Genomic DNA, 25655 nt, shown 5'->3' with positions numbered 1-25655 from the left:
ACAAATTATGTAGTTCTAAATTATGTAACCTTCTCCAATCACCTGTCTCCTCATCCCTTTTAGGTCCAAAGATTTTCCTAAGGATTTTATTTTCAAATACTCTCAATTTATGTTCCTCTTTCAATGTAAGGGACCAAGTTTCACACCCATATAATACTACAGGCAAAATTACTGTTTTGTATATTTTAACTTTTAGTTTCTTAGATATTAAACGAGAAGACAAAAGTTTATGAAGAGAGAAGTAACATGCATTTCCTGAATGAAGCCTACTTTTTATTTCCTCTTTAATATAATTTTCATTTGTTAATATTACTCCTAAGTATTTGAATTTGGAAACTGGTTCAAACGAGTTGTTATCAATAATTAGATTTTGATTATTACCTAACACTTGGTTTCGGCCTGTAAGCATATATTTAGTTTTCTCTTTGTTAACTTCCAAACCTATCTCTTTAGCAATTTTGAAAAATATTTTAGCATTATTCTTAATTGTATTCACATCATCCCCCAGTAAGTCTACATCATCTGCATATGCTAACAACTGAGTCACACCATTTAATTTTAATCCTTCTTTAGTTTCTTTTACCTTCCTTACAGCATATTCTAAGGCAAAATTAAAGAGCAATGGAGATAATGCATCTCCTTGTTTTAACCCATCATGAATTGTAAATTTGTCAGACATATTATTACCCACACGAATTTTACTTTCTGTTTCACTGGTGCATATTTTTATCATACTAACAAGCTTCTTAGGTATTCCAAACTCTACTAATATATTATATAATTTATCTCTTTTGACCGAATCATATGCTTTTTTGAAATCAATGAATAGCTGATGGACATTTTGATAATTAAATCAAGAAGACTTAAGTGGGCAGGACATGTGGCACGAATGGGAGAGGAAAGAGGAGTTTACAGGATTCTTGTTGGGAAACCAGATGGTAAGAGACCTGTAGGAAGGCCAAGACGAAGATGGAGGGACAACGTTGAGATGGACCTAAAGGAAATCGGTAGGGATGGAAAAGAGTATATAGAACTTGCTCAAGATAGGAACAGATGGAAGGCCTATGTTGCTGCAGCCATGAACCTTCGGGTTTAAGAAGGCTAGAGAGTTAGTTAGTTAGTTTGGTTTCTATTAATAGACAATGAAACAATTATGAGAGAAATTAAGATGCATTTCAGTCTTTAGGTGTTGAGAAAGGAAACTGACTGACTGGAAAAAGAAAACATGGTGCTATTGATAGAGTGTTGGTTAGCGTACAGAGCTTTCATCAGTGAGGTCTAGGTTCTATCCCCACCAAGGACAATTTTTTTATTCTTTTCTATTAGTGAAGAAGTATGTAATATTGTTTTCTAGGCATTTTGACGAAAGGATACACATCAAATTTGTTCGTTTAATCTGTATTTTCATTCTTCTAATAGGTTCTCTATCACAAGGGGATATAGAGATTCTCTATCTAGGCGATGGATATCCAGCTAAGATTCCCCAGTCCCTTCCACCCACTTGTCTTATTTATTTACTTTATTCATATCAACTCACGAAATACCATGAATCTAACGTAAACATACAGATTAAAGTTAGAACAAGAAACAAGCCTCGCGTTGAAGGTTTCAGACTCGAGTTCTGGCTTTTTTTACGAAGGTGATTATTCCTGTGTGTGTGTTTATCATCTTTGTCTAAAAAAATATTCCTCATTATTGCCGCGATTAACCTAGGGAGAGACCAAAGCGACGACTAAAATAACAAAAGTGCAGAAAATGCAAGACACATCTGCCTAGGCATGTTATACCTTTGGAATTAGCAATAAACTTGCGTTTCAGTCGACTACTTGCGAAAAAATTTCGTGTCGTCTCGTTTGGAGTGTTGGTTATCGTGTCGGTCTAGCATGCGCGCAACCCGAGTTCGAGCCCACCAGAAGGAAAGTTTTTTCTTCTTTGTCTAATTTCATCCAACCTTATTTATAAAACTGAGGTTTCTGCAAAACCTTTTCAATTGCATGCCACTTCGTATGTTGGTAATCTGAAAGCAGCAAAGATGAAAATTTGATGTTCTGAAGCGGCGATGTATTTGTATATGTGTTGAAAAAACGCAGTTATTTATTAGCGAAAAAAATTCAGCCACGTGATCATTGAGAACGCTTTCTAATTTGCCAGTGCTAATATGACAGTAGCTACATTCTGTCATCACACACCAACTTTCCATGTTTCAAAATCGTGAGTGCTGTCTAAAGCAGTACTTTGATACTTGCGTTTGCAAGTTCGAATCTAAAGTAATACACAACTTTTTTCCCCAGCAAATGACATTGAAACTATTAATAACTGTTTGCAATGTGATATTGATATCATATATGGAAAGAATAAGAATGGAGAATTTCGCTTAAAACAACGTATAAATATTTTAAATTATGTGGATACCTGATGTGAAACGTACGATACACGATCAGAGAGCCTGTATGTTGCATTGAAAACTGCAAAGAACAATGACAATAGAGAATTTCTATATCCCCTTGTGATAGAGAACCTATTAGAAGAATGAAAATACAGATTAAACGAACAAATTTGATGTGTATCCTTTCGTCAAAATGCCTAGAAAACAATATTACATACTTCTTCACTAATAGAAAAGAATAAAAAAATTGTCCTTGGTGGGGATAGAACCTAGACCTCACTGATGAAAGCTCTGTACGCTAACCAACACTCTATCAATAGCACCATGTTTTCTTTTTTCCAGTCAGTCTGTTTCATTCCTCAACACCTGAAGACTGAAATGCATCTTAATTTCTCTCATAATTGTTTCATTGTCTATCAATAGAAACCACGTATGTCAAAAATAGACGCATTCTTTCTGTGAAATATCCCATGTCTCGCACATCGTGCGTCTCTATTTACTGTTACTTGGACATTCACTTGGAAGTTAAAACTTAGCTTTGTGTGTTTGTTTTCACGTGCATGTGTGTGAGAAGAGTGGCGTGCACGCGTTTTCGATGATTTCTGGGTATAATTTCCGTTCAAAGCATTAATATAATTGTAAAATATGGAATTTACTGTAATGCAAGGAGTGATAATATAAACCCAGTCCGTCAGGTTCGTTCCCAAACAACATTAAATAATGGAACGTAACGTGGACCGAATATTATTGCATGTCGAGAACACGAGACATTACGATCGACAATCTTCATCTCGTATTTCTCTTTGGCATCACTACTCAATTTACAGAGATGTATACCCGTGACTGGTATAAAAGCCGCAGAATTGCAATGCTGTTTGGGTTGTCTAAGTCACAAGGCGCTTGGTGGTCAGACATGGATGGCTTGCTTCACTGCTTCTTCAATAGGGTCGTTACAACCCAGCTGTGTCCAAGACTGTACTTCCGAGCGGTAGCAACCAAGATACTTTGGCACATGGTTGTATACATACAGGATATAAAATGCCATTTTTTGAGGACTCGTAGCATCGAAACAAGGCCTCAATGAGCAAAACGTACTGAGAAAAGCTGCTGGTCTTGATGTAGTCTAGACCATGAAAAGATGTCGGTATTGTACTGCAACACCCTGTATACATAAAATACAAAAGTGTAAGAGGAAAAATTAAACAAGTGCAGTAAGAAAATAGCACCTATAAAAGTGGCATGGGAAGAAAGAATGAAAAGAAAAGGAAAATTTAAATAAGTGGAGTAAGAAATTGACACCTCTAAAAGTAGTATGGAAGGAAATAAAGAAAAAGAGAGATGTTATCGGTTTGATTCAGAGAGCTTACGTTCTAAATGAAGGCGGCGTAATCAGAAGCAGCCTGATTAATAAATAGCCTGGCTAAATATATCTTCCGCCGGCGTCGAGAGGAGGGATGAGCACAGCGATCCAATCAGTAGTCGCGACGCTTACAATGGAAACAAATGCAGGCGACAAACGATCCATAGGCAACGGGAAGTGTGCGCTGGAGAAGGATTTTTGGACGTTTTCCAGGCCAGTGTTCTGGAAACAAGAGCTTCACGCGTACGTCGAGTTGTAGTTACTTGTTAGAGCGATGAGAGAAACAGGGGCGTACATGAGCATGGGGAAGGGGGCGCAGTGTTTTTTCTTCCCAAGTGACAGAAAAAGTTCAATGTTCAGTCTGGCGCAATGATACTGAAAGGTAAAGTTCTACCTTGTGTATTGCCATGAAGGCATAGCGGAATGTAGGGTTCCACACAATCGCGATCTCGGCTTCAGCGAATGTGATGCGATCAGCACCACTCTGCATTCTTCAGGTGTCCATTGATAAGAGGCTGTAATATGGAATAAAATATAAGAATTGAATGGTGTAATGCAGGGCCGTAGCCAGAATTTTATCTCAGGGTGGGAGCTCATCCGTAATCATCAGCCGATATCTAAAGGCGAAGAAATGGGGGTAGAAGCCCCGAAGGTGAATTTCTCAGTATATTACAATTTATTATGCAAGATATTTATTTAATCCTGCCAAGGAAGTAAAATTAACTACCACTATGCATTATTTAAATTACGATTGTGGGATTTCGATGGGGGCTTCAGCCAGCTGAGCCCTCTCCCTGTGCCTGGTGCAAGGATGACCCTTTCTGAAGACACGCAAATATTAACCTCTTTTCCCTTTTCGCCCTGAACTGCATTGTGCAGACTAAAGATAAATAATCCTCACTCACAGAGTACAGTCTTGCAGGAATACGAGCTCTGGCACATGGACCTACGGTTGTGTTGTACTTTGTTTGTCCTTGGGTGTACTGAGTGTTCCTTTACAGCCTCTTCTATTAACTAGGTATAATGATTTTATTCTCAGAGAGAGTGTAGTGTTAGATCTCGTTAAAGAATCTATGACTGCATTGGTTTCAAAACATCAGTGAGGAAGTTTTTTACGAACTTATTTAATTAACTTTTTAGGGTAATGTCCTGAGTTTTGTTTTAGTTTTTAGTTTTAGAAGTCCCCTTTAGTTAAGGGAGCTAAACGAGCATTACCGAGAAAAATTACTAGTCTTGCGCACTTTCGACGTGACCTTCGGCCATGTGTTATGCGCTCACATGTTAGAGATAGGTTCCTCAATTCTTGTAATGACTGGAAATGTCGGCATGAAATAGTGAAGGAAGGAAAAAAGTACGTTCGTTTCTTTGAAAAGTTTAGAACCCAAAGTTGTGTGTGTACGTGCTCTAATATTGTACAAGTACTCAAAATATTATTATATATTTCTTAATAATGAACTGGTTAAGTAATGTCTGTTTCATATAAAGGAATTCAATAGGCCCATATTATGAAATGTGAAAATTGAAGTAGCGTTCACTTACCGTAATTTTCGGAGTGAAATTAACCATTCCTTAAGTTTCTTAGCAACGTCTGTGTCCATGGTCAACAACAAACATGGCAAACAAAGCATTGTTACATCTCTAAACATTTAATTAAAACAGACATAATGTAGCTATTTTCGTATTGTGTGCTGAATTGTACATAAATATTTATGTAATCTCTGGTGTGAATCTTTTTATATAGATGTCGCACTCTTATTTGAAGCACTTTTCTAACTTGGAATTGAATCATCTGCATATTGTTGACCTCGAGGATAAAGTATGAGAAAAAATGTAGGATTTTTATCTCCCTGAAAACTGACTTTGCTCGGGACGTAAGAAAAGGTATTTTCACCCTTAAAAATGGGGTATTTGAATGATCTTTGAATGTTATCGATGTTTCCAGATAATTTCGGGAAAGTCGTAAAGGAGCATTTTTTGCCTCCGGGGCTTCCTTCATGGAGAACATTTGTGTTAGTGAGTGAATGAGTGGTGGGATTGGGGCTTTATATCTGTTGGACAAGAACATGAAAGTAAGATTTAAAATGCAATGATACACGTGGAGTAAGAAAATATCACGTGACGGAAACATAGCTTATATTCTGATAAGATGAGGATGAGTGATGATATGATGAAATTGATGAATGGAAACTCACAAACACTCATGCCCAAGCTGGAATTCGAACCTGGGACCCCTGGTGTCGTAGCGCGATGTGCTAACCACTCCGCCACGGGGCCCGGCAAGAAAAATGTGCAGAACCAACAGTGGAACAGTGTGTGTGTGTGAGGGGGGGGGGCAGTATATTGGCGTGCCCAAATTAATAATTTATTAATGAATTTGAATTCTCTTAATATGTTCCTCTCGTTGTTGTTAGCAAAATAGTACCACAGCAGCTGCTGCTGTACTACCACTACTAGATAATAGCAAAAACAACAATAACAAAGAATTATGCATACACTTATTTGGATCAAGAAAATACGTATACGAGGTATTATTTGTTGTAGCTCATCAACCTAGAACAAAATTTTATTATGGATTTTCTAACAACAGAGGTAATATACAGTTGTATTTTCTTAATTTACGTCGTCTTTCCATCTCTTTAAACTAACCGCGACGATGTGGATGAATGGTCGTTAGAGAAAAACTCAATATGCTGACCAAGGCAGCATTTATTTTATTTTAAAACACAAAACTAAACGTTACGTTTTTCATTTCTATTTGGTACAGAGTCTGAAGAAGACCTTGCTGGAAGGTTGAAACGTAATGTTTAGTTTTCTGTTTTAAAATAAATAAATTCTGCCTTGGTCAGCATATTGAGTTTTTGGTTATCATGGAAACAACGCTTAATGGTGTTATCATTGGTCGTTACATAATATCGATGGCCACAGGGCCCAGGTCAGAAGTCGAACCTAGAACCGTCCTTGGCTATGTCGTGAACCGATCACTCAACGCGATCGGTCATTAAACTTCGGCTCTTCACTGTGTGACGAGAGGTCACCACGTCCGAGTCCCATCGCCGCTGTTTTCTGGCTTTTAGACGATTCTATTGATTTTAAGTAGCTTCCCAATTGTCCTCACGAAGCTGAGTCAATATAAGATAAACACAAAATATGTGAATCAATTTGAATCATTTATATGACTTCGCTTTTCCGCCACTTTTGGCTAATTGCGAAGATGTGGATGAATGGCTCGTTTGATTTGTTGATTTAAGTCCACTTTATGCACAGAAAGGCTAATCGGAACTGGATCTACAGTTTAAATTGGGATCCGAAACACTGTGCCATGTGCCTCCACCGGCTATCGAACTCTGGACCCCTTGATTACAAGGCCACGACGCATGATGAATGCTGATAAGGTCAAGTGGATGATGAGGCAATCACAAACACACGTGGACAGCACAAAACACAAGTTTCAGAGATAATTATACTACGCGTGTGTTCAGACGCCAGAGCCTTGTTAGTCTGCAAAATGCGGTACATAGTACACTACGTGGAAGAAAGGAACTCTCTATCTCCTGTGAAATTGTAAGTAGTGCTTACTTATTGACGAACCAAAACCTGATATCTTCAAAGTTGACCGGCCCGCAGATAAGGAAGGATGAATTTTTTAAAGAGAAGCCCCAAAATTCCCATGCGGACGTGTTTCCAGGCCGAATAAGGCAACCGTTGGTTGGGAGCTTTAGGAAAAAAAATATAGCCCTTGAAGGTAAGCCACCTGGAAAACACAGCGACTTCGCACATTGCATAACACCCAAGGCTTCACCCTAAGGAACTTTTTTCTTCTCAACTGCTTTTTCCACCTCTGTCCAACCGTCCACACTAACACCCCTTTCCACCTTCCTCTTTCACCCCCTCCCCCGACAGAATCCTCAATAACACCCTTCTTTTGTTGGTAGCTTCCGCTACGCAGGACCATTCTTATCTAAGCTGGTTGCCTTTTCTGTAAACATGTTTCTCAAAGGGTTATCGCCTCATGCATTCTATAGAATTCTAATGGTGATCGAACTTCGGTGCAGGTCACGTGAAAACGCTTTCTTATAGTCACATGTTGGCTGGGGAAGTTCTTCCATTACGCGCGGAAGCTGAAAATGGTTGGAGCTCCATTTACTGCATGACCTGTATTATTCTTATTAAGTTTAAACAATTTGTCTATGTGATTCCTGTAGTTTCTCTTATTCAGTTTAAAATATTATCTTAGTGGTTCCTGTAGTTTTCTTATTACGTTTAAACAACTTGTCATCGTGGTTCTGTAGTTTCTTATTCTGTTAAAATAATTTTCTTTGTGGTCTCTACAGTTTTCTTATTCTATTTCAAGAATTTTCTTTGTGCTTCATGTAGTTTATTATTAGGTTTAAACTTTGTGTTTTATGTAGATTTCGATATTCAGTTTAAACAATTTGCATTTGTGGTTTCCATTGTTTTCATATTTGGTTTAAACAATTTGTATTTGTTCTTCCTGCTTTTTCTAATTCGTTTTAAGCCACTTGTCTTTATGGTTCGTGTAATTTTCTCATTCAGTTTAGACCATTTAAATCTGTAGTTCCTACATGTTTTTATTGTTTAAACAATTTGTCTCGGTTAGTAGATTTTTATTCAGTTTAAACAATTTGTCTGTGTGATTCCTGCAGTTTTCTTTCTAGGCCAATCGAAAATAAACTAAGTTGGTTTCACTTTATAACATACTAGCTGATTATCCGGCGTTGTCCGGGTATTTATTTATCCCAATCTTCTATTAGACAGGAAAATAATGAATTCTAACTGTAGTGTAAAATAAACTTGAAGTTCAACAGCATTGGGAGTGTCACTATTTATCTTAGCGACCCCGAAAACTATGGATTCCACACTAAAATCGGTCGTTTTACATGTCACCCCCTTCCCACACGCACCTCTAGGGGTGTCAAGGGTGTCTTGGAGTTGAATGGCATTGGGAGTGTCACTATTAATCTTATCGACCCCGAAAACTATGGTTTCCACACAAATATCTGACGTTTTCGATTATTTTTATATTACACCTCTTTTCACCCTCGCCCCTAGGGGTGCCAGGGGTGTCTTGGAGTTGAACGGCATTGGGAGTGTCATTATTTATCTTAGCGACCCCGAAAAATATGGATTCCACACTATTATCAGTCGTTTTGCATGTCACCCCATTCCCACCCGCACCCATAGGGTTGCCAGGGGTGTCTTGGAGTTGAACGGCATTGGGAGTGTCAGTATTCGTCATAGCGACCCCGAAAACTATGGATTCCACACTAACATCGGTCGTTTTCGATTATTGTTACATGCCACCCTCTTCCCATCCCCACCCCTAGGGGTGACAGGAGTGTCTTACCCCCACAGTATTTTTTTTCCAGATTGTAAGTCATGTGTGTACCAAGTTTGGTTGAAATTGCTCCAGGTGTTCGAGAGTTATGCTGGAACAAACATATATACATACATCCATTTTTATATACAGGGTGGGTAGAAAGTCGCATTCCCCAATAAATGAAGAAATCATTATTTTGGGGAAAGCGACTTTGTGCTCACCCTGTGTATAGAAATTTATTTTCTTAACCGGAATAATTTGGGTTATGGATGCTCCTTGTTTGACCCATACCAACAAACTGAGAGAACAGCCGATCTTCATGTAAAATATACCATTAACGTAATGCTTGATATTTCTCTTACGTAGAGAACAAAATGCTATCTTTTAAATCTCTAGTAGCTTCGAGAAAATGAACTGTAAAAAAATGAATTTTCATTATTTTAGTTCACATTTTTCACTTTCAGCCAATCAAGCCCGTGAGGATGATTGATTTGATGAAGGTATACTCGCACCCATGTAAGGACAGGACTCGAACCCCGAAGATTCGGTGGCAATATTGAGAGACCTGAGAAATGGGCGAGCCAATCAAGAAACTCTTCCGCTCTCTACAAATATTACATTTATTGTTTCAATAGTTCCGGATGTATTTTCATAGCGTTTTAAAACAATTTTGATTTTTTTTTAAATATTTGTCCATCATAAACAGACAGTTCAGTCCAAATCAATTATGTCAGACTGCCTTACCTTTATACCCAATAAATCATATGCTAGCATCTATAGTAATATCACTGCCCTCTGTCCCGGGATTATGTGGAGCAAGGTCGCCCATAACGGTAGGGAAACGGAGAAAGCCAATGCACGCAGCAAAGCAGTGCGCGCTGCTGCAAATGGATGGTAGCTTGAACAGCATTTTGCTGCTCCATGCACTCGCTTCCCTTCTAACGCGTTCATTTGTCAAGCTCTCTTGAGTCAACACTTGCACATGAGTTATTTTCGTTCCCATGTTCCAGAGATATCAGGGGCAGAAGTGTGGGCCACAAGATTGATTGATTTGGCTTATTTTACTTCGCTTTTCTGCTACTTTTGGCTAATCGCGAAGATGAGGATGAATGATGATATGAAATTGATGAAGGGACACTCACAAAGAACACCCATGCCCAGGTCGGGAATCGAACCCGGGACACCTGGCGTAGCAGCACGCTGTGATAACCACTACGCCACCCTGGTCGACGTAGGTCAGAAGATGTCACAGTCAGACAGACACTCAAATCAAGATAATTCATGTTACACTGAAATATCATTCAGTAGATCTACCATTCCACCAAATTTTAACTTTATAGCGCTATTCGTTCCTGAGGTATTGCGGTTGACAGGATCATAATTCAGCTAGGGATACTTTTCTCCATCTTCAACGAGCAACTCCCGTAGGATTTCCAGGGAGTAAATCGCACGAAGTCCCATTGTCCTGTTACGTCCTCTTGCAATCCGATCGATATGCTTCTGACGAGATAATCGACTTCCGGTTCCCAAGTGGGACGAGATTAATGAGCTTTTTTTTTTAGAAAATCCTTTTCCCCAGATTGTTATCGAATGGCTTCATTATTGGCAGATGAGATTGCTTTTTTTTACCTGGGAAGTGGATGAAAATTTCGTGTAGATGTAAAATAAGTCCACCATGCACCCAGATCCCATCAGATTATGGTTTCATTGAAATGTCCGGTGATAGCAGTAAAAAGTTTAGAGATGTGAGAAGCACCTCAGGACCAGAATGAAAGAAAGTAACTGAAAATAGAAACGGCTGAAAGGAAGGAGGTAGATGATTTTAATGTATCCGAAAAAATAAAATGAAGAACTGAACTATAGTAGATCAGAAAAGAAAGAATTTGTACTAACGTAAGTATTAAATTGCATATACAGTATAATATACCTATATAAAGAAGAAAAGTTAAAGTTTTAACTGCACTGGAAGAGGAAATGAAAAATATGCTGTACATCAAAAGAGGAAAAAAAAGATATTGTAGCAGCAGAAGGGGGGAAAAATGTTACACCAGAAGAAGGAAAGGTGGAAGATGCTGTAGAAGAAGACGGGAAGGTGGAAGTGTAGAAGAAGATGGAAAAGTGGACGGAAATTGGGGTAGAAGACGAGGGAAAATTGGATGGAAGATGTGGTAGCAGAAGAATGAAAAGTGGAACGTCTGGTGGCAAAAGAAGGAAGAGTGGAAGATGTGGTAGCAGAGGAATGAAAAGTGTAAGATGTGGTAGCAAAAGAAGGAAATGTGGAAGATGTGGTAGCAGCAGAAGGAAAAGTGGAAGATGTGGTAGCAGCAGAACTAAAAGTGGAACATGTGATAGCAGCAGAACTAAAAGTGGAACATGTGGTAGCAGCAGAAGGAAAAGTGGAACATGTGGTAGCAACAAGAGAAGCAAAAGTGGAAGATGTCGTAGTAGCAGAAGAAGGAAAAGCAAAATATGTGGTTTCAGCAGAGGAAATAAAACTAAAAAGATGTGGCAGAAGTAGAAGAAGGAAACGCAGAAGGTAAGGGGATAAAATGAGAGAGAGAGAGATCAGAACACCAGGAGGGAGAAGAAACATGTAAAACTGTAGGAACGAAAGAAATTAAAACATCTGCCACAGAAGAAACCATCAGATATTATGAAAAGAAAGACGTGATATTACCGAAGGAAATAAAGAAAATATCCGAATGTCATCGTGTTTTCCGAGGGAAGAAAATAGATTTGAAAGATGGTATCGAAGGCAAGAAATCAGGAGTGACAGTTATGGGAGGAAGGAAGGTAACATAAAACTCGAAGACATTTTGCAACCAGTAGTAAAATGAGATGCGCGAGAAGATAGCACCGAAGGAAAATGGAATCAAATCAGCTTCATTGATTAGCATATGGCATCTCACCCCCCTGGATATACGTTTTTTATAGCTAACAAAGAGCATTACTAAAGTTACATTAACATGGAAAGTGGTTGTAATTCAAAAGAAAGTGTTGCCTAGAAGTAGAACTAATATACTGGCAGTTTCACACAGCTGCAACTCTGTTAATATTCATTGCATTTGTATATTTGTTTGAATTTTCGTCAACTATTAATGTTTTAGATCTCCCATGTGCTTAATTACTCTTTTAATGTTGATATTTGTTCTGTTAGGCTAGTTGCGACTGGGAGGATACTGTATATAAAAGATGGAAGGAAGCATTCCTATAAATACCGTATATTTTGCATTTTTCGTCATTTATTGTACGCCTTTAAGTTAAATAAGGCGAAGAGATTCATTGATGAATACACGAAACAGAGCACATGTGTCGATTTATTTTAGGAGAGGGCGAGGTATTTTAAACCCCACCCTCCCGAAATACGCCGTCGGGGCAGAAAATTCTAGACGTAACATAACAAATTATAATTTCTCCAAAATATTTTTTTTCTCGTGGCAAAAAGTATATCTGAAGCAGACTCAAGATTCGTGGTACCATGTCATCATTTGTCTCGACGAAACTTTCCTTTTGTGTCCACTATCGGAAAGAGCTCCCCCTAAACTCCATTGATTACAACAAAATGAGAAAACACATTGTCGAAAATCGTACAGTAATTTTGGGGCACCCTGTGCCGTGAATACGAAGTAAGCACACGCGGGCAAATAAAGGATAAAAAGCTACGATGTAAAAAAATGTTCGCTCGCCGTCAGCAGTGGATGAGCCGATTGCTTGCTGCCCTAAGCAGATCAATAGCCCCCCAGCCCCCTCCTCACCCCACCCAACCCCCCCTTCGTGCCGCTCGGTGATTCGCACAGAAATGGAGTACAACGTTGCGGTCCATATGACGTGACCCAAAAGAAACCGTACAAGGTCGTAAAAATTTCACTCCGCATTTTTTTTTCTTTTTTTGTTTTGGTTTATCTTTTCATCCGGCAATGTCCTGAGTCCGAGACGAAGCCTAATGACATGCTAAAGGGTAGGAAACCACGTGCGGAGGATCAATAGTATACGAGCTTAGTTACCTTTCGTTTCAGTCCCTTTTTGAATGCTTTGATGTAATTTGTCCAAGAAACTGCAAATGGTGCCGAGAACGAAGCTTCGTCTCTGTTACGTGTAGATTATGGCACAGTCTTAACTAACGACTTTCGGATGGCAGTTCAAATCTTCGTATTTCAATATTACCCCACTAAAAGCTTTCAAGTAGCCAGTCCAAAATCTCTATTTTCAATACACCACGACCAAGATATTCAGAGGGCAGATCAAGGTACCTTAATGCCAATATAATTCCACTAGAACCTTGCAGATGGCAATCCAAATTTTTATATTTCCAATGTTATACAACTAAAGAGTTTCGGATGGCAATCCATGTTCTCTTAAAAAACTTTCCGATGTCTGTTCAAACTCTCTGTTTTCAATATTATACAACTAACGACTTCCGGATGGCAGATCTAGCTATCTTAATGTTAATATTATTCAACTATATACTTCCAGATGGCAGTTCAAATTCTCTACTTTTAATATTATACCGTAACATACCCTTTGGTATGTGGGATCGAACTGGGTTGACGTAGCTCACTGAGGTAAGGTGCGAGAGGTACTAACTACGCACACATGAATGGCAAAACCAACACTTGAGTTTTAAACCCCCCAAGACCGGATCAGCTTGGCTAATGAAAAGGTATACCTGTCTCTGTATTGCAGCTGAAGTTCTGCAAAGTGTGGTTATGGTCGTGACTGTACAAAGTCTGACTAGCGACATTAACACGTTCTTCCTTCAATTGTACTTCTCCCTCTCTCCATCTAATGCTTGTAAATCTCCTCTCAATGTTCGTTCTAAAACTGACTGCCCACTGACCCACGTTCTCCCAGACATTTATTCCACTCTAATTTACTCAATAATGCCGACTCGGTTACCTGTCGTCTCTTCCTTCATTGCGATTGTTTACACCTGTTTACAACGATAGCGATCAAGGAAGCTCGGCAATGCCTGACAAGACATTCCTTAGATGTTTCTAGATATTTCCTGACTGGAAAAGTGATTGCTAAATGTCTGGAATTTGGAATACTTTGTGCTTTACATTTTCAAAGATTCTACAGATCGTTACGATACAACCAAAGACTTTCTGATGGCAGTCCAAATTTTCTTATCAGTATTGTTCGACTAATAGCTTTCAAGATGCCAGTCCAAGATCTCAATTTTCAATATTCTACAAACAGAGACTTTCGGATGGCAGACCAAGTTACCTTAATGCCAATATTAATCACCTAAAACTTCCAGATGGAGTCTAAACTCTCTATTTTCAATATTCCACAACTGAAGAGTTTCCGATGGCAATCCACGTTTTCTTATTTCAATATTATTCAGTTAAAAACTTCCAGGTGGCTGTCCAAACTCTCTACTTTCAATATTATACAAATAGAGATTCCTGCGCATGGGTCCTTGAGTTAAGAGAGGGTTGCCAACAAACATTGGCATATGCAATATGCTACACTCTGTAGATAGGAAACGGAAATAGAAATAGAAATAGGCTACTCACCTCCGAAGTTGGGTCGCAATCTGATGTCGTACCCATTTAAGAGATTCGAAATAGTTTGCGTTACATTTTCCAGTCTGTCTGATGAGGTGGACCGCACGTAACTGAAAGGAAATGAGAGAAAATTGATTAATAGTCAAACAGTTTTTTCTTTCAGTATGATTATTTGAACATCACTCTAAAAGTAATATTAGGGTTCTCATTGACCTGAAAAACAAGGAGAAGCTAGGAAAACCAATTTAACGGTGAACAAGTAATGAAAAACTCAGGGAAGTTTGAAAATATATCTTTAGAAGCCTGGAAAAGTCAGGAAAATTAATTTAATGTTGAAAACGTCATGGAAAACTCTGCAATTTCGTAAATACCTATATCTTTGAAACGTGGAAAATTCATTGAAATCAATTTAACAGTGAAAAAGTCTTGAAAACTCAGGGAACATTGTAAAAAAATTCTTTATAAACGTGGCAATATTAGGAAAACAATTTTGTGACTCGTCAGGACGAGAGATCAGAAAAACAAATAACCAGGTTTCTCTTTCTTTTCGATATTATTACGTCACTTTTTTACCTCTTAAGGTAATCGTAACGATGAGAATGAATCGGATGATTCGACGGCCTAGAGGTAAAACTGCTGCGTTGTAATGAAAAGGTTCCTGGTTCGATTCCCGGTGGAGGCACAGTGTAAACTTATTCGGATGCCAATTTAAATTGATGTAGATTCTCGATTAGCCTGTCCGAGTATAAAGTGGACTTATGATAAACAGTTGAAAAGGATGGTGGGGTAAACACAATTCATGGCCTTGCCCTGATTAGAACCTGGGACCTCTGATTTTGTAGAAGGTTACGCTGACAACTAGGCAACGGAGAACAGGTTCATGATTGGAGATATTTTGTGTAAAAATGTTAAATTTTGTTCATATGTACTATATTAAGACTTGTTGAATGAACGTCCTTAAATTGAATAGCACAGGGAAAGTTCAAGAGTTTATCCACCTTCAAAACCCGGAAATGTCAGGGAAATTAATTTGCAAAGTTAGTGCCTAATGGAATATTAACTAGTGGGAACAAATAAAATTTGAGTTTCCAAGCAGACATGACATGACTTAACTAACTCACTCACTCTCTAGCCTTGTTAAAGCCGAAAGTTTGTGGCTGCAGTAGCACAAGCCTTCCATCTGTCCCTATCCTGGACAAGATCAATCCAATCTTTTTCATCCTTACCGATTTCCTTTACGTCCATCTGAACGTTATCCCTCCGTCTTCGTCTTGGCCTTCCTACAAGTCACTTACCATCAGGTTTCTCAACAAGAATCCTGTAATCTCTTCTTTCCTCTCCCATTCGTGCCACATGGCCTGCCCACCTAAGTCTTCTTCATTAAATTATTCTAATAATATGTGAACACGAATACAAATGATGCAGTTCTAAATTACGTAACCTTCTCCACTCCCCTGCCTCCTCATCCCTTTTAGGTCCAAATATTTATCTAAAAATTGTATTTCCAAATACTCTTAATGTTACTCTTTTAATGTAAGGGATCTGGTTTTACATCCATGTAATACTACAGGCAAAATTACTGTTTTGCATATTTTAGCTTTTAGTTTCTTTCTATGAAGAGAATAGTAACATGCATTTCCTGAATTAAGTCTGCTTTTTATTTCTTCTTTAATATCATTTTCATTTCATTGCTATGACATATATTCATATGCTATCATAATACTGGTTCTATTAACCTCTGATCCACACATTCCTTAAAACCGCAAAGTTTTTGAGACACCTGCGGTTACTGAGGACATTTATGGAGCTTTTCGTCGCCTCGTGTAGTCATCCTCATCGCCGCCGCCGACCGAGAGCGTTAAGTGAACTACCCTATTTTGCCCCGTATTGCCTTTAGACAGTATTCCGGCTTTGCCATTGTGTTCAATATTTACGTAATGTTATATTAGTACTAATACCTACTACAACGTTCACCAAAATTTTCAGAATAATATTTATAGTAGGCAACCCAACTTACACAAGGGGTTAGTAGGTCGCATATAGAGTTAGGTTCAATTTCAGGGTTGCCACATGCACGATACATATGTATGAAATACGCAAAAGGAATTTTAAAAAAGTATTATGTACAGTCAACGGAAATGAAAATGGGACGCCTAAAACCTGAAATGTATGCGTCCTTGCAAGGCAATATGTGTGTTGCCTAACCCTACGGCAATAAGTGGATTTTAATAGCAAATTTTGAATGGGAATTTATATCACGCCCGTAGAGCTAGGCAACCGACATAAAGCTTTGCAGGGAAACTAGTATTTAAGGATCTAGGTGTCCCATTTTTATTGTCTGTGACTGTACCTAAAAATACAGATAATTCATTTTTATGCTGCAAATGACAAAAAACTTATGAAAGAAAGATAATTTCTTAGTAACTCATCGCTGATGAGTCTACAGAAAATAAAATTAGAGAGGAAAGGAAAGGGGAGGAATGGATATGAAAGAAGAGGAAAGGAGAAAAGAGAATTGAGAACAAGAAAGGAAAGAAAAGGGGAGGAAAGGAGATTAAAAGGCAAGGAGAAAAGAGAGGAGAGAACAACAAAAGAAAAGGGGAGGAAAGGAGATGAAAGAAGAGGAAAGGAGAAAAGAGAGGATAGAAGAGGAGAGGACAAGAAAGGAAAGAAAAGGGGAGGAAAGGAGATGAAAAGGAAAGGAGAAAAGAGAGGAGATAAGAGGAGAGAACAAGAAAGGAAAGAAAAGGGGAGGAAAGGAGATGAAAAGGAAAGGAGAAAAGAGAGGAGAGAACAAGAAAGGAAAGAAAAGGGGAGGAAATGAGATGAAAAGGAAAGGAGAAAAGAGGAGAGAAGAGGAGAGAACAAGAAAGGAAAGAAAAGGGGAGGAAAGGAGATGAAAAGGAAAGGAGAAAAGAGAGGATAGAAGAGGAGAGGACAAGAAAGGAAAGAAAAGGGGAGGAAAGGAGATGAAAAGGAAAGGAGATAAGAGAGGAGAGAAGAGAAGAGAACAAGAAAGGAAAGAAAAGGGGAGGAAAGAAGATAAAAAAGGAAAGGAGAAAAGAGAGGAGAAAAGAGAGGAGAGAAGAGGAGAGAACAATAAAGGAAAGAAAAGGGGAGGAAAGGAGATGAAAAGGAAAGGAGAAAAGAGAAGAGAGGAGAGAAGAGGAGAGAACAAGAAAGGAAAGAAAAGGGGATGAAATGAGATGAAAAGGAAAGGATAAAAGAGAGGAGAGAAGAGGAGAGGACAAGAAAAGAAAAGGGGAGGAAAGGAGATGAAAGAAGAGGAAAGGAGAAAAGAGAGGATAGAAGAGGAGAGGACAAGAAAGGAAAGGAAATGCGAGGGAAGAGGAAGACAAGAGCAAGAAGTTGAGAAGAGAGGAGATGAAGAAATAGAGGAGTGGAGAGTAGAGTAAAAGAGGGAAAATATATGAACGAAGAGGAGAGGAGAAGAGCGCAGTGGAGTCGGGAGTCGAGGAGATAAGAGGAGTGGAGAAGAGCGGGGTGGAGACAAGAGGAGAGAACAGAGGAGATATGAGAGAAGTAGAGGAGAAGAACAGAGTAGAGACGAGAGGCGAGTAATAAGAATTATTATTATCATCTAATCACTCATTACATAATTCCATTGATAGCTGCGCGCTGTGTTTTTGAAACACATAAAAACACATCTTCGTCTCCTTCAAATTTTCAAGCTTCGATCCAGCACAAGTCTCTCCCCCTACCGCCTCATCCATTACACATCTCCTATCATTAACTTATGCTTCGAAGCCAGGTTTTTTAATGGTGAAGATTAAATTGCCAGAGTCACCGTTTAGAAACCGCACACTATCCCTCCTCCTCTCGTCATTAAATTATAACAAATGTCTTTTTCCTGGGATCCATGAAATGAATTATTCAAATTTTCGCGTCCAGCTCGGAGCAATTTGTTTTCTGATCCTATTTACGTTAACAGATCGAATTTTAATTCGACCAATTTTAAGTAATTGTGAAGGGGATGGCGCTTGCGTAGAAGTACCAGAAGAAGCAAAGTGGATATTTGATACCGTAAAAGAACTGCTGCTGTTGAAAGTGAAGGTTTGTTTATTTATTTACCGTTACTGTCTATACCCTATAGCAGTGGTTGTTCAATTTCATTTTCCGTCACAATATTCTTGAATTTGTTGACGCTTTTTTTGGTGAGACTGATATCTTAGAAGCAGTTTTGGTTTTATCGGCTTGCAGGGTTTTATCCTGAACTCCCAGGCAAGACGTGCATTTTCTTCTAGCCTTTTTCCAATAAGCTGAACAGCTTATTAAGCATTAAGTTGCAATGTATAAATTCTCAAGGTGCTACTAACTGGACTGGCACGTGAGAGTTCTTTACGACGTCTCTGAGCAATGTATTTCTTTCCTCTCAATTTCTTTATCTTTCCTTCGTTCTTTATTTATATCTCATTTCTGCTCTTTTCCTTCTCATCATTTATTTCCTTTTTTTTCTGATTCTCGCTATTTATTTCTGGTTCTCTCTATTTCTTTATATTTCTCACGCTGCCTTCTTGTTTCTTCTTGCTGTGCTTCTTGCTTCTTTCTCTTCTCTCTAATACTTCTTTCTCTTTTTGCTTTTCTTTCTTTCTTTGCCTCCCTCTAACTTCTTGATTCTCTCTATCTTTATGATTCTCCCTCTGTTGCTATGATTCTCTTTCTTTCTCATTCTCTTCGTTCTTTGTATTTCTCTTTCCTTTGCTTTATATTTTTCTCTTTCTTTTGCTCTTCTTTTCTTTTTCATCTTTCATTCTCTCTATCTTCCATTCGAATTCTCGCTTTCTATTTCTATGTTTGTTTTTTCCTATGTTCCTGGTTTATCTCTCTTTGATATTACTTTTTCATCCTTTATCATTATTGCATTCATTTCTCTATCTTTCCTTCTCTTTTCTCTCTTACCTTGTTTCAGTTGAATACATGAAGGGGTCATAATTGACAATACTGAGGCCTCTTAAGCAGCAAAGCAAATCCACGATGAGATGAAAGCAGTGTACAGAGAGGAAAGCCCATCCTATGAGGCGGTTTCTATGTGGAAATGGCATTTTCAAACCGGTTACATCATAGTTTCCGATGTCCTTAGGGCAGGAAGACGGTTCTTCACAGATGATGACACTGTGATGGATTGATTGATTTTGTTTATTTGACTTTGCTTTCCTGCCACTTTTGGCTAATCGAGAAGATGAGGATGAGTGATGAAAGGACACTTACGAAGAACAGCCATGCCCATGCCTGGATTCGAATAGGAGCCTCTAATGTCGTAGCGCGCTGTGCTAACTTCTCTCCCACGGTGGCCAGCCACTGTGATGGACAGAGTGGAGATGATGATACGGAAAGACAGGTGAATTATAATCGAAAGCTTCATGGCTGTATTGGGTGTAAGCTATGGGTTAATTTGGAGTAATACAGTTACACCTTCATATAGTGTTGGCACAGTGAGTACCACGATTGCTCACCCCTTTCCAGAAGAAGACGCGAGAGGAAGCAGTGCAGTTTTTCCAGCCGACTGCTCACAATGGACGAAACCCTTACGACCCAGAAACAAAACATATGAGCAAACAGTGGAAACGCATCTTATCACCCCCTCCCCCTCCCCCAAAGCAGCCGCTAAGGTGATGCTGTCCGTTTTCAGGGACTGTAAGAGAGCCATCCTAACAGGACTACCTGCCACAGATTGTAGTCATTATTTTATTGGCTCACACCGCCTATTTTTGCGATTTCTAGCCAAAGTTGCTGAGTTCAGGTACTATTACGTGGGCTGTAAATTTAAAAGTGGCACCACTGTCAGAAGAAGGTGATAACACCGTGCTATCAGACTGTGAGCATTGTCAGTTGAGGCCCATGTTATATGTGTGGAGTGCCAAATGTGGTCGGTGCAGCGAGTGCTATTGTGTATGTTCGAGGTTGAAATGAACACCATTTTACGTACCGCCCTAAAACATGTTTACAATGGTAGAACAAGCGATCGCCGCAACCGAATTGCGCACACTTTACATCCAGACTTGCGCACAAATCTCACTGACCTGTTTTGCGCACAGATTTTGATCAAACGTTGCCACTTTGATAGCTTTACAGTCTGTGCGCAGAACTGTTTCTTTTCTTTAGACAAGAAGAGATAGAGAAATTAGAAATAAAATAGTAAATCTCTGAAGGATTAAATAAAAAATATAATTTTACCAGTAAATGTAGCAAATCAAGATACAATTTTCATACAAATTTACTCAAACTCAAAAGTTAGGTTAGGTTAGGGTAATGACTGCACAACAAACCGACCATTACATTCTAGTCCACCAATCAGGTTCATCCTATCTAATGCTACCCTTCCAGCAAACACACACACACACACAAACAAACAAAGACAACAGAAGTGAGAACGGCTTGAGAATATTTTACATCTGACAACATCGCCTCATTTTTTTCTGCGCAATCCTGTATATTGTGACAGCTTGTCACCGGCTTATCAGATACCACTGATAAAACCGGAAATGTGTGCGCAATCCGGCTGTAGCCCAAGCGATTGTAAGTCAAAATCCAGGTCGACCGTGGCAAAGATGCGCGAGAATGTCATCAATACTTGCATGAAGCCTGTAGCAACAATACCTAGCCGTATCTTGGACAATGGGTAAGTGCATTTCTTGAGGAGGTTGGGATGTGTCAGTGAGAACATGAGGAAAAATCCATCATGCTGGATTCCCTATATTGTCACCATTGTGCAACCATCATATAAGGGTAGGTAATGTTGCTACAGGCTTCATGCAAGTATTAATCACATTCTGCACATCCTTGCCACGGACCACCTAGATTTTGAATTACAAGCGCTTGGGCTACCATTGTAAACATGTTTTATGGCGTACATAAAATGGTGTTCATTTCAACCTCGAACATACACAACAGCACTCGCTGCACCGACCACATTTGGCACTTCACATCAAAATGGGCCCCAACTGACAATGCTCACCTTCTGATAGCACATGCACGGTGTTATCACCTCTTCCTGACAGTGTTGCCACTTTCAAATTTACAACCCACGTATCTTTCACTTTATTCAGTACACTATTGTCCTATTTATTGGATGCTGTTGTCCATTCTGGTCTTATGGTATTCGTGGTCTTGTAATGTGTTTTGTCTAAATACGTAGTTTTAGGGGGTTATGAGTATGTTTATATTGCAATGTTTTGTTTTCGAACGTAGCTATAAAGCATCAAAATAACCGCACTACAAGGTTCGGAGATTAATGTTGATATGGATATCGGAAATGGGGTCTGTACGCGTTGAAACTTTTTTATATAAAGTATCTGCCTTAAATGGCATTGAAAAAACAAATGATTAAGTGATTGGATTGCTTCTCCGCACAAACAGGAACTCGAAGGTACAACTTTTGAACGTGCTAAATGTCGATTTACCTGTCAGAGGGTCAAACAATCACTAGTAACTATTATTGTGTTCTAGCTCGGTTACGTGAGGAATTGAACGCGAAACGGTGTGAGAAATTCTCAGAAAAAGAATGCCGATGTTTGCAGCATCCTGGTGAATCAATTTCGAAAGCAGTTTAATTGGGATTCGAATTTTTTTCTCCACCCTCCATATTTCCCAGACCTGACACCCAGTGACTACTTCCTCTGTGCGGAAATGAAGCGTCCGCTCAAAGGATGCCACTTTGACACCAGGGAACAGTGGTTTCAGACACAAAGGGCCGTGTTCTATACAAACGGCTTACGCAAGGTGAAAGGCCCCTGGCAGGAAATGTGCTGCCAAGCATGGGGAGTAACTCCTCATCGATTTATTTTATTACGAGAGGCCCTTGTGAATCACACACTACTTGACATGTATACAACTATAACATTTTTATCAATGACTACAATGAATTAATATCTTAAGAATTCAGCACCCTAAACAGTTTCTTTATTTGAAATTAATTTAGATGCATAGGTATTCTACTTAAATCAAGAAGACTTAGGTGGGCAGGCCATGTGACAGGAATGGGAGAAGAAAGAAGAGTTTACATGATTCTTGTTGGAAAACCTGATGGAAAGAGACCAGTAGGAAGGTTAAGACGAAGATGGAGGGATAACCTTGAGATGGACCTAAAGGAAATCGGTAAGGATGGAAAAGATTGGACTGATCTTACCCAGGATAGAGGCAGATGGAAGGGTTGTGTTGCTGCAGCCATAAATCTTCGGGTTTATGAAGGCTCGAGAGTTAGTTAGTTGTCATAGTTATTCTAACATATGGGTAGGCTTAAACCCTGTGGATATGTCACCATGCGAGAGAATAGTTCACATAACTTCGCCTTTCGGAAAATCTTCAGAATTATAAGCAACTCAAATGGAAGTTTATCAGATATATTACTTTTCGCGTAAAATCTCAGGACCGTATCAATCCATAAGATTATATTTGATTTAAAGCCTCTCTGATGCTTCATGTTGACCAGGGCATTCACTTGTTTATCTCAGTTGTCTCAACCTCTGTGGTATGTAAATAATGCACTGTGTTGTGCTATGCAAACTTCCTGACGTATTCAGGATATAGGAAGTTCCATCAGCCTATGGAGTCAGCTGTTTGCAATAGAGGCAGTAAAAATCACGATTCGGCATGGAGGAAGGGCTCCATGGCCTGGGTGATATAGAGGGGAGACAGACTGAGAAGGAACTGACTTTTGTTTGGATTGAGGAGAGAGAGGAGCTTGGAGAAAGGAGTTGAGGGAAAGTGAGGCGAGTCCTGGTCAACAAGCAACGAAGCCAAGAGAGCACTTAGTTTACTTTATTCTTCGAAATTATCATCACTCTTCAGATAGACAGGTAATTATCCTAACCCAGCCATGATTCAGGTTCAAAGGTTCATAAAACCCAATGAGTGACCATTGTCTTTTCTAATTGTTAAGCGGTTTAGTTTTAGTTGTGCCTTTCGCACTGCCAAGCGTTTAACTTGTCATGTTAATGACGAGTGCTCTCATCATCGAGGATGAAGGATGAATAAGTTACATCACCCAGTGATTAATTGTGGAAGTGACTGGTTCTGATCCCCATCATTCTGTGAATGATACGGGACTTATCGGTTAGGTCTCCCACTCTGTATATGCTAGCATGTCACCAAACGGAAAATAAGTTTGTTTACACAATTATTAAACCTAAACGCACTGCCAAGAAAATAAGCGGCTGAGCAGAATAACGCTGATGCCACATATGGCTAGCAAAGCTAGAGCAGGGTAAAAGTTACTGGTTCCCGCGCACTGTGTGGCAACGTCAACCTGGCTGCGTTGCCTAGTTCGAGCGTTAGACCGACCTCTCTCCGAGGCACTTTTGTGTCATCCCTGACCTTTCGAGCAAATGCTGTCAGCTTGTGTCACATGGATTACAAACGCCAACTCTACAACAATATATTTCATTCTCTTAAACCTCCGAACACACGGGGTTATGCTCCGACGTGGCAACAGCGCGAACTTCTGCCACCCGCCTAATTTCATGGCTCTGCGTTTAGATTTCTTCTTTTTGGTAATTCATCGAAATTATTAGTAGTTTATGAAGTTCTCGTTACCGATATATGGTGATGGTTAGGACTCGCCCTGTGGACATGATGTCTGCAATTCCTTTCGGGTTTTTCTGCTAGTTTTATTTCTGTATATTGCAAACAACTTTGAGCCCAAACCGTCGTGTCAATATAGTTACAAATCAACGCATATTGATTTTGAAATAATTCCAAGACACAGATAATTTATGTTAAAAACGTTCGTCTTTCTCAACAGATTCCAGTTATGTCAAAGGTTAATCCATCGTGTTGTGAGACGCATATAATTCAAAGCAAGCAGCCTGGTACATGTTCAGTCAACTTATACTCTTGTCTCTGGGATCTGTGGAGCAAGGCCGTGCATAACGAAAAAATGGGAGAAACCGAGTGGGCGGAGCAAAGCAGTGCGGGCTGTCGCAAACGGCTGTAGCTCCAGTCCCCCCCTTCATGTAATCCCTCTTACTCTGTGGAGCAAGCGAACAAAAACAAGTCCTCTGCGCAAGTGGTGACACCAGAGGGCTCCACCAATGAACTCGTCAGAGGGGAAGTAACTGCAGCTACCAGCAGCGCCTACAGCTTCTCTCTGCCCACTCACATTCTCCCCTTCTCTATCGCTAACGCGGCCTTACTCCATAGAATCCCGAGACATACCTGGCGTTTGTTTTGGATCTGGGCCGAACAACTTTGAACAACTCTTATAAAACAGGTTAGTACTGGTTATGTAATATAAATATAATTGTCTACATGCTAAAGATATGTGCGTAAATAGGCGAGACGTTACGGAACGAAAATGCCGGCATCTGCGCCATGTCGCACTGTAGTTATAAGTAGACCTTGGATTTTTAGGTTCTCAAAAATGTGCTTTTAGGTTCGTAATATAGGCTCTAAAAATCCTAAAGTAGGTTCTAAAAATCCTAAAATAGATTCTAAAAATCCTGAAATAGGCTCTAAAAATCCTAAAATAGGCTCTAAAAATCCTAAAGTAGGTTCTAAAAATCCTAAAATAGGTTCTAAAAATCCTAAAGTAGGTTCTAAAAATCCTAAAGTAGGTTCTAAAAATCCTAAAATAGGCTCTAAAAATCCTAAAGTAAGTTCTAAAAATCCTAAAATAGGCTCTAAAAATCCTAAAGTAGGTTCTAAAAATCTTAAAATAGGTTCTAAAAATCCTAAAATAGGCTCTAAAAATCCTAAAATAGGTTATAAAAATCCTAAAGTAGGTTCTAAAAATCCTAAAGTAGGTTCTAAAAATCCTAAAATAGGCTCTAAAAATCCTAAAGTAGGTTCTAAAAATCCTAAAATAGGCTCTAAAAATCCTAAAGTAGGTTCTAAAAATCCTAAAATAGGCTCTAAAAATCCTAAAGTAGGTTCTAAAAATCCTAAAATAGGTTCTAAAAATCCTGAAATAGGCTCTAAAAATCCTAAAATAGGTTCTAAAAATCCTAAAATAGGTTCTAAAAATCCTAAAGTAGGTTCTAAAAATCCTAAAGTAAGTTCTAAAAATCCTAAAATAGGCTCTAAAAATCCTAAAGTAGGTTCTAA

At 39.1% G+C, this 25655-nt stretch overlaps 1 protein-coding gene across 1 annotated transcript in view; it reads right to left on the bottom strand.

Moving 5' to 3' along the window:
* Lcch3 (Ligand-gated chloride channel homolog 3) overlaps nt 1-25655 on the bottom strand; it is a 234252-nt gene that overhangs the window by 199845 nt on the left and 8752 nt on the right. The window contains exon 2 of the mRNA XM_083133558.1: nt 14604-14704. Coding sequence (XP_082989684.1) covers nt 14604-14704 — 101 coding nt within the window. The remainder of the gene's footprint in view (nt 1-14603; nt 14705-25655) is intronic.

The sequence above is a fragment of the Lepisma saccharinum genome, chromosome 13 (genome assembly GCF_977018435.1).
Source record: "Lepisma saccharinum chromosome 13, izLepSacc3.1, whole genome shotgun sequence".
NCBI classification, from domain to species: domain Eukaryota; kingdom Metazoa; phylum Arthropoda; class Insecta; order Zygentoma; family Lepismatidae; genus Lepisma; species Lepisma saccharinum.
This window is presented reverse-complemented; position numbering and strand designations above follow the sequence as displayed.